General features: G+C 35.5%; 1 protein-coding gene across 1 annotated transcript; it reads left to right on the top strand.

Annotated features, from left to right (window-relative positions):
- The first annotated feature begins 380 nt into the window (after positions 1-380).
- Positions 381-10,708, top strand: LOC124860090. Its single transcript, XM_047353066.1, has 5 exons — positions 381-423; positions 529-855; positions 2,098-2,445; positions 2,543-2,668; positions 10,632-10,708. Exons 1-5 carry the CDS (start codon positions 381-383, stop codon positions 10,706-10,708), a joined length of 921 nt encoding a protein of 306 aa, XP_047209022.1.
- Positions 10,709-10,802: the final 94 nt, after the last annotated feature.

Raw genomic sequence — 10,802 nt, 5'->3', positions numbered from 1 at the left:
CAAAAATAAATAAATGAACAGGAATATGAAATGTCAAGGATAAAAAAATAAAAACTACATAAGATAAACAGTGTCTGAAAAAATCTAGCAGAGACCTGACACAAGACCTGAGAGATGATTGTTCTTAATTTTTACATATGCAGCTTGCAACGATGTTCGGGATAATTGACTGTCCTTTATTTTAACTGTCCAGGTGGACACTTTTGAAAACTTGTGTCAACAGTAAGTGTAATGGTAGCTGGTTTTTCAAAGAACAAACCTTTATTGTGGCAGGAAGTGCACTTTGAAAGTATATACTGTCATAGCCAATCAGATGCATTTGACTCGACACCTCCCCCTCTTATTTAAGAATCAAGGGTCTCAATGAAGGCAGTGTCAAAATGTTTCTGTTATGGGTTACACTGTTTCTTCTTCATCAAGTATGTAAGTAACATATTTTAAAGGTTACGTAACTAAATGATGAGTAATTGTTGATGTCAGTTAAATATTTTTATGTTGTTCAAATATTGTATTTATTAAATGATGCAGATACTTTGGTCCCAGTGGTCACGGTTCAACTTGGTGAACCTGTCACTTTGCCATGTGCTTTTTTGGAGAAATATCAGAGCACCACATGGCTTCACTGGTACAAACAGAGTTCAGGAGATACTCTGAAATTAATTGTGATGCAGCAGAAAGGCTTAACGCCCAAGTATGGACCAGACGTCTCTGACTCAAGAATAAAAGCAACAAATGATGATAAATTCAGCAATCTAACCATTCTGAGGACAGTTCTACAAGATGAAGGAATGTATCACTGTGCTCATATGGACTGGACTGAATCTACTTGGACCGCGACCTATTTGTCAGTAAAAGGTACTGACTTAGTTTATTTTTTCAATTTTTTGGTGATGTCTTATTTTCTCCAAAATTGCACAGCTGCAATGGGGGTACACACAGGAGAATCAAGTTAAAGTGCAAAGAAGTATCTTCAGCAGTAACAACAGGATTGTATTTATTGTACTCAAATCTTAAAATTTGACACTAACAAATATTGTTTTACTGGACAGATTGTTGGTCTTGAAACTGTACAGATACCTAAAAACCTAAATGATTTTGTAAGAATTAATTTTTTTTAAATTATATCAAGATATATTTATGTTATTTAAGCTGGAAAACATAGGGAGTTATTGGGTACAGAAAATATGTGAATAAGTAAAACATCATTGTTAGAAAAAGTTGACAAACAACTGATAGTGTGACAGGCACATCTGGACATACGTATATATATATATATATATATATATATATACATACATATATATATATATATACATACATACATATGTCTGATGTTCCTTTTTCTTTTTAAAAAACATTGAGGATGTAATCTGTGTGATTCAGTTGAATTGACTTTGTAAAGGGTGTTATATAAATAAATTGAAATGAAAGCAATTTAGAAACATTGAGCTTCATAGAGGGCTGCACGGTGGCGCAGTTGGTGGCGCAGTTGGTAGCACTGTTGCCTTGCAGCAAGAAGGTCCAGGGATTGATTCCTGTCCTGGGGTCTTTCGGCAAGGAGTTTGCATGTTCTCCCCGTGCATGCGTGGGTTCTCACCGGGTACTCCGGCTTCCTCCCACAGTCCAAAGACATGCCTGTTAGGTTAACAGGCATGGTAACTCTAAATTGCCCTTAGGTGTATGAATGAGTGTGGTTGTTTGTGTGTTGCCCTGTAATGGACTGGCGACCTGTCCAGGGTGTACCCTGCCTCTCGCCCATAGACTGTTGGAGATAGCCACCAGCTCCCCCGTGACCCACTATGGAATAAGTGGTAGAAAATGACTGACTGACTGAGCTTCATAGAGACATTTTTCAGCTTAATTTGAGATGGAAGACCTCTTATTTACACTGTTATCTTTGTTAATTTATCTCTCCATAGAAAACTCTGACAAGATGTTGAGCTACACTATTATTTAGCAAAATTAACATAATTATCAATTAGATTTTGTTCTAATGGGATATTTTTGGAAATCAAGCATCAAGAAAAAAATTCTGTGTAAATCAAAAGGGTGGACAGTTGTTTACAGTTGAATCTATGTTCTTTCATTTCTTCATAGAAAACTCGAGCTACATTGTTCTTCAAAACCCAGTTTCTGATCGAGCGCATCCAGCAAACTCAGAGACTCTGCAGTGTTCAGTCCTCTCTGAGTCTGAGGGCAAGTTGTGTTCAGGAGAGCTCAGTGTGTTCTGGTTTAGAGTCGGATCAGGACAATCTTATCCAGAAATCATCCACACTAATGAAAAAGGACCACATAATTGTGAAAATACATCATCATTAAACACTCAGAAGAAATGTACTTACAGCTTATCTAAAAACCTCAGCCCTTCTGGTACTGATACATTGTACTGCGCTGTGGCAACATGTGGAGAGATATTATTTGGAAAAGGAACTAAAACAAATGCAGGTATGAATTTTATTCTTAAAGGATGAGAGTTAAAGCTATGCAAATACTTGAACTTCTTTGAAGACAATGACCTCTTTGTTTTCCCCTTGTTTTTCAGATAAATTACCAAATTCTGAAGTTAATGTGCTGATGATCATAATAATATGCTTGACCATTTCTATAACTATAAATATAGTTTTTATCTGTCGCCGAACTCAAAGATCACTGTGTAGAAACTTTAAAAGTAAGTTTTGTTTGCTGAATTACTAGTTTTGAAACAAACATGCATAAATACTAAAAACACCTAAATGTTGTGCTGTGAAATAAAACAAACACTATAAACTGATGAGCAACTTTTAAAGATACTTTTTAAAGATACTTTTCTGCTCGCTTTTTCCCAAAGAAAAACACAATGTCAATCAGCCGGATAATATTGTAAGTGAATTATACTAAATTCCTCATTTTCTTTTTGATATTTGTTAAAAATACTACTTATTTTAGCACTAAAACTAAAATGTGAATTTGTCGTTTTCGCCAGACTGAAGATGGACGGGATCTGAACTACGCTGCTTTACATTTCTGTGAAGGCAAATCTTCAAGAAGAGAGACTAAAAGAAAGCCAAAAACTGAAGAAAGTGTTTATTCACAAGTTAAAGGATTAATTTGATTATGCAAAGATACATTATTTAAGTACACAACTAGATGTTGTAGATCCAAATATATCCTCAGTGAGAGATTCAGAGGTTACCATAACTGTCCTGATATAATGTCTTATTTAATGTCTGAAAGAAGTTTAAATTTGCTTCATTGTAAAAATACATGGAATTTTGTTTCATACATTTTCACATGTAAAAATGGTAGGTTTGAGCTAAAATTATATATTTTTTTAAAGAAAATGAATAAATGAAAGAGAATAATTGTAAATGTTCATTTGTAGTTGGGATGGACTTATCAAAAGCACATTAAGAATGAGAAGAAGGATGTTCCAGAAACATCTCTGTCATTTGCACAGGGCTCATGTGAGTGTAAATAGGTGTTCATGGGGAAATTTGACTCTTTTGGATATCTGGCTGTCCAGGTAAATGGCCATGCCTGAGCTTTATGAATTTATGAATGTTTGCAGTTCTCTGAAAGCCAATGCTAATTTTTTCAATGATTTCAATTATCTTCTACATGTAATATGTGTTGATTACGACTGTTTAATTATTGTGGGAGACTTCAACATCCATGTTAACAGCCCTAAAGACAAAGGGGCAAAATAACTATGTGATACACTTACAAATTTTGGTTTTGTTCAACATGTTACAGCCAACACACAAATGGGGACATATTTTGAACTTACTCATCAGTAAAGGTCTAAACATTTTCCAAGGTCTTTGTAATGTTTAGATGTCACCATATCTGACCATTTTTCTTAACTTGTTGTCTTGTAACTCAGTAAATGAGCAGGTAGATAAATTCCATTCTAAAATTTCTTATATTATTGATTCCATTAAGGTAAGTGTTGTCTCTGGTAAAAAGACATCTGCGTGGAGAAATGCTTTACTACTAAGAAGTGTAAAAAGGAAGTGTCAACCGAGGAGACTGGACACCAGGTTCACTGTAACATCTATAAAGAGAGACTTTACAGGTATAACAACTAGATAATGCAAAGCAATCTTTCGTTTCTGAAATCAGCAAAAACATTAATGATTCTCGTGCTTTGTTTGCTATGGTTGGAAGGTTAACAAACCCTCCTGTGTCTGTAGCATCTGAACTCTAACAAGTAACAATGTAACAAGCTAACAAGGTAGTGCATATGTCAATATCAAGTCCAACACCAATGTGGTGTCCAACCAAAACAAATTTGGACAAAATGACACAATTCTACCAAATCAACTACTGAAGCTTAGAGGAAATTCTACATAAACTAAGCTCTGTCTCGATATCTTACCCACAGCCTTCTTTCAGAAAGTTTTGCCAGTCGTAACACCTGATTTGATTCAAATAATAAACTCATCCCTTTTGTCAGGTGTTTTCCCTGAGGCCTTAAAAACAACAATTATCAAATCACTGTCAAAAAAGAATAATCTGGACAAGTTCTAAAACACATTATCTTGCAAAATTATAGGCCCATTTTAAATCTCCCATTCATCAGAATGGTTTTAAAACAAAATGTGTTTCAACAGTTAAATACAATGAACAGCCGCTTTGACATCCTCCAGTCAGGTTCCCATGCTCACCACAGTACCGAGACTGCCATTGTCAAGGTGTTCAATGACATCCGCATGAATGTGGAAGAACCACAGTGCTGGTATTATTGGACCTCAGTGCAACATTTGACACTGTTGATCACAGTATATCACTGGAGCGAATCACAGAACTGGGTCAGTCTGTCTGGTAGAGCACTAGACATTTTTTGTATCAATATGAAACCTAATAGAGTTGATAACACATGCAATGTTCCCCAAGGTGCGATCCTGGGACCTTCCTATTCAGATGATACACAGCTACCAGGTGAATAGGTAACTTAATTGATATGCCATAATTTTCTCTTGTTGAATAATAACAAAACTGATTAAATCATTTTTAGAGTAGACAATCCTTATGCATTCATTCTCTCTGGATCATAGGACTTGAGAAGATTATCTTAATCCTTTTTCTCTCTGGGGCTTTCTTGTAGTTAACCAGAGACCTTCTGGCTGCAATGACAGTGCTCAAAATTGAGCCAGAGTGCAGCGTTGACCTGGCCTATATTTTTCAGAAAAATATTACTCTTTGATCTTGATGATCTTTGCTCCCATTGGACATAAATCACAAAGACGAGAGAGAGCACAGACCCGGAAATGGTGAAAAACTATCATGGAAGTCCTGAGGCTTGCATTTCTGGTCTGCATATTTGTCCTGTTATTACAGCTGCAAAATCATTGTGAGTGTCAAGAGCAGCTCATTCTACTCATTCAATCCAAAGACTGAGGATGAACAGTGTCTCATTGCTCCAGGTCTGTCCACGGCTCATTGTTTGCATCATCCATGCAGTAGCAGGTTTAGCTACACCACATGGCCAAATCTTCCCATGATGCCCTGCTAAAGTGGCTTGTTTACTACAAAAAGGCATATGTGTCCTGTAGTTGGGTCAGATCAGGTCTGGTTCCTATTTACATCAGAAGCAACCCGCACTAGAGTCCACTTAGAGGTGGGCTCGATACCACCTCAAAAAGTGTGTCACAGTTTGGATGTTTGGTCCAGAACAAGGTTCAATTGAATGTATTCAAACCTGCAAAAAAGCTCCAAACCAAGGCAGAAACGAACTCTCGTCTGTTTACATGTTGCCGGTGTGAAAACACCCTAAATCTTACACAAAGCAAGCACATAAATATTCTGTTCAGTGTTAAACATTTATTGGTGTTTTCTATCTCTCAGCTTTTTATTGCTATTTAACCTAACATAGTCATTACAGTCATTGCATGTTGGTGTAGCATCACCAACCAGTATGAGTGATACAATAAAATCTGATAAGGACTGAAAAACAGAAAATATTTGTAATAAAAAACAGTGTTGTCATGGTGACACTGCCAGGAATGTGATCACATATAAAAACGTTTGCTCTGCAATATTTACTATCGACAAACAAAATGTTTAAGTTTGGTCACATGTTTATCCCGGGCTGTTTGGTAATATAACACCAATGAAAGGTGCCACTCTCACTGACCACAGACTGACAAATGGCATATCAGACTCACTACACAGCTGCATAGAATTCAATGATGCATTTACTTGAACTTGCATATCCCAAAATTACCCAGTAAGCACTGGGTAGTCTGATAGGCAAAGAAGCACTTTATAAATGCATTTTAATAAATTAAATGTATATTTTTTGCAGACATTTAAATGGAATGCAAATTGTGTGATATGTTTGATTTGATTGTGTGCTTTTCCAGTATTTATTGTCCTGCCCTCTTAAGTTTTGGTAGACTTCCATAACAAATTTTTATTCACTTAGTCTTGGCAAATGTATCCATCTTATTAAAGATCTTTAAATTCAAGCCAGTTGCTCTACTGTTTACGATATCGAGTTTTTGTTAATCTGCTTTGGCACTTATTCTTGGATCAGGATATATACCCGAGTCCTGGCTTCACATTGACATAGAATCTTCATTATACCTCAACAAGGTAAAACACACAGATTGAACAATTTTTTTTAAGTGGTTTTGGGCAATAGTAAAAAGAAAAAGTAGACAGGCGGATGACATGTCAGGGTTTGAAAAACCAAATAGAAATAGGAAATAGTCAAGCAAAGACCTGTCATGGGACCTGAAATATTATTGTTTGTAATTTTTACATATAAGGGTTAGGGTAGGTTATAAAAACAACATCCCCAGCATTGAACATCTCATTGTTCAATCATCTAAAAATTTAAAGAGTATGGCATAAGTGCGAACCTGCAGAAATACACCTAAACTTACCTGCCAAGTAAGGAGAGCGTTAATTAAAGTAGTCAAGAGGCCCGTGGTAACTGTACAAGGGGCTGCAGAGATCCACTCCTCAGCTGGGGGAATCTCTCAACTGGACAACTACTTGTCATGCACTTCAGTTCTGCCCTTTATGGAAGACTGGAAGACTATTTTTAGTAGGTGATATTCTTAAAACACTCCACTGGCTCCCTGTTTATAAAAAAATAGATTTTACAACTCTGCTGTTGAACCATAATACTAAGTTGCTTGTCAACTATGAACATCTTCTGGGCATCCCATTGATGTCTTTATTGAGGGTCTGGTCCCATATGACTTGGTGGTTGACTCCACATTATCTAGGATACCAAACCCTGCAGTACCAGGGTAAGACTATGTTAAGTCTAAAAAAGGTGTTATGCAGTTTGTTTGTGAATATTTTTCAACAGTGTGAGGGCCAAGTCTCAAACTAACATTAGTGACAAACGGTAAAGAGAAGACTGAGGACTCCTGAGCTTATTCAACAATATCAGAATTACTTAGACTCTGTCATGATTAATAGGGATTTATCGTCTGAAAATTTGGAAAAAGTAGAAACCATGTTCAAATTTGCAATTTTCATGGATAAACAAAAACTCTGACCAGCTGGTGGCGCTAGGGTAAAAGCCACCTGATGGTAAAAAGCGCATGAGGATTTATCATGTGGTCTCCATCTAATATGATGTCTTGTACAAAAACTTTGACTGCAATGTATCTGCCTTGATAAAAGTGATTACATGTTTATGTGGTTGAAATTAATTAAGAAATGCCAAAGAGTTAGAAGAAAATGTTTACACAAGGAGCTTCATTGTGGCAGCAAACCACCTTTGATTGTATATTCTTTGGTAACCAATCAGATGCATTTGACAGTCTGGATCACCACACCTCCCTCAGTTTCCTTAAGCGTAAAGTGTCCTTATGTAGACAGTGTCAAGATGACTGCTATGGGTTATACTGTTTCTTCTTCATCAAGGACGTAAGTAGCATTTACACAAATTACCAAAGAATTTTATTTATGTCTGAGCTGTAAACTGTTTTTTGAACTGATCTTTATTTTTCTTCTTTTATGTGCTGCAGATACACCTGAAAAAAAAAAAAGGACTTATACAGGTCTAGGATCAGGAAAAGAGCTGCTAAAATCTCTGCAGACCCAACACACCCGGCACATAAACTGTTCGGAGTTTTACCTTCAGGCCGCCGCTACAGAGCACTGTTCGCTAAAACCAGCCACCACAGAGAAAGTTTCTTCCCCCAGGCTGTTTCTCTGTTGAACATTCAATAGAGTACAAAACAACAGCATACAGATGTTGCAAATGCACCTTTTTTATTAGATATGTGTATATTGTACATTGTAAATATGTATATTCTGTAATACAAAAACAAAACCAAAGAGCAAAGTGTACCGGAGTCAAATTCCTTGTTTGTATGTATGAACTTGGCAATAAAGCTGATTCTGATTCTGATACTTTAGTACCTGTGGTCACAGTCCAGTTTGGGGAACCTGTGACTTTGACATGTGTTTTTACTGAGAAGTTTCAGGTTGTGACATGGGTTCATTGTACAAGCAGAATGCAGGAAATACTCTGAAATTAATTGCAATGCTGCGTACAAGTAAACAGCCCACTTTTGGCCTGGGATTTTCAGCATCAGGATACAAAATAACATTTAATGGCAACGAAAGCGATTTGATAATTTTGTCTACAGTTGAACAAGATGAGGGAATGTATCACTGTGTTTATATGGACTGGACTGAATCTATTTGGACTGGGACTTATTTGTCATTCAAAGGTAAATATCTTACTATTTCATTATGTGGTTTTTTTTTTGATACACAAAACTTAAATTTGGTTAAAAGGATGAAAGACTGTCATGGTAAATGTGTGAAGTGTCTCTGGATGGCTCATTTATCCAATCTTTCCTTCACAATTTGGCAGGTAAAATGGTAAAACATTCTTGTTAGGGAGTTCTAATAATATGAAACACATGTTTTGTACTAAAGATATTTGGATTTTTACTATTTTCTTAGTGAATGTGTTCTCTTGGTAAAATGTCCTCATTTATTCTGTTGAAGATTGTTTTCTTCCGCAAACAAGACAAAAAATTATATCAAAGCAACCTCATAGCTATTTTAAAATCAACATTAGAAAAAATGCTTGTAATTGTGAATTTTGGTAATGATAACCTTTCATGCAACTTAACTATATCTGTTCTTAGCAGGATATTATTTAGATATTTGCAGAAAACAAATCTATCAAAATTAGTTTAAATATAAGGATAAAAACAGACAGATTTTAGGAAATATATAATAGGAAACATACATAATATAAATAATGGTATAGTTCTATATTCAATTATTTTTCTAGATTTAATTAGTTTTGAACAGTGTAACAACAAAGTAAGGAAAATACTTGCTGAGAATAGACTCTAAATTGATACCTTATAACATTCAGTTAAGCCCACAATGATTTATACAACTGGCCGATTTTATTTGACAGGTTTATCTGTTTGGAAGTAATATTAACATTTTAGAGTGGCACAGTTGGAATCATGTGTTGAATCAAATAGCAAATTTGTTGAAGGAGCTAAAGATTAGGGTGATGGCAAGGAGGCCATCCAACCTCAAAGATTTGAAGCTCATGATCAAAAATAAATTGTCAATATACCAGAGGAAACATGCAAAAAGTTGGTGAGCAAATATAAGAAGGGTCTTGTTGTGGTAAAGCTGATAAAGATTTTTCCATGAATATTTGGGAAGGGTATAAATAATTATAATACAATATACATAATATTAATAACTTGATGTCATTTCTTACATAAAATTAAATAAAAATATAAAAACAGAACTTTGTTTAAACATTGTTTTATTGTCTTTTGAAAGATGCCTGTCTCATTCCCTATAATAAACAAACTTCTTGACTAAACCTAAATCTGCCAGGAGTATGAATCATGTAGGGCTTAACACTAGTTAAGGACCTTAGCCTATCTGGTAAAAGTGATAAATCCACCTTTTCCTGAAATCTCTCCTCGGTTTCTAAGAGATAAAAAAATTACTAAACATCTTAAAACAATGGACATCTTAAATTAAGATGAAAGACCTCTTTTTACAGTTGTATTGATTTTTTATTTTTCCATAGGAAACTGTCAGAGAACATCGAGCTTCACTGGTATTTAGGAGCCAACAGGTTCTGATCTCACAGAGTTAGAGACTCTGCAGTGTTCAGTCCTCTCTGTCTGTGAGTTCTTTGAGCTCGTCACCAAAGATAGATTGTCAATATACTAGTGGAAACCTATAAAAAGCTGGTGAGCTTTTATAAGTAGGGTTTTGTTGCTGTAATGCTGATAAAAATTTTTCATTTGATAATTAGGAAGGGTATAAATAATTTGATATAAATTTTAAATCAAAATAAAAACAGAACTTTTTTAAACATTGTTTTATTGTCTTTTGACAGAATCCTGTCTCACCCAAAACAAACTTCCTGTATGAATGAAAATCATTTTAAATCTAAATCTTCCAGGGGTATGAATCAGGTCGGGCTCAACGGTAGAGACAGACCTTAGTCTACGTATATGGTAAAAATGTGTTAAAACCACCTTTTCAAATGGGACTGTCATTTAAATAAAATCTTTCCTTGGTTTCTAACAGATAAAAATAATAAACATCTTCAAGACAACTTTCAGCTTAAATAAAGATGAAAGACCTCTTTTTAATAGTTGCTTTGTTTTTTCTTGTTTCCATAGAAAACTCTCAGAGGACATCGAGCTACACTGTTATTCAGGACATAACAGGTTCTGATCCAGTTTGTCCAACAGACTGAGAGACTCCGCAGTGTTCAGTCCTCTCTGTCTCTGGGAACACAACCTGTTCAGAAGAACCCAGTGTGTTCTGGTTCAGAGCCAGATCAGATACAT

Source organism: Girardinichthys multiradiatus, chromosome 23 (genome assembly GCF_021462225.1).
Source record: "Girardinichthys multiradiatus isolate DD_20200921_A chromosome 23, DD_fGirMul_XY1, whole genome shotgun sequence".
In the NCBI taxonomy this organism is placed as follows: Eukaryota; Metazoa; Chordata; class Actinopteri; order Cyprinodontiformes; family Goodeidae; genus Girardinichthys; species Girardinichthys multiradiatus.
This window is presented reverse-complemented; position numbering and strand designations above follow the sequence as displayed.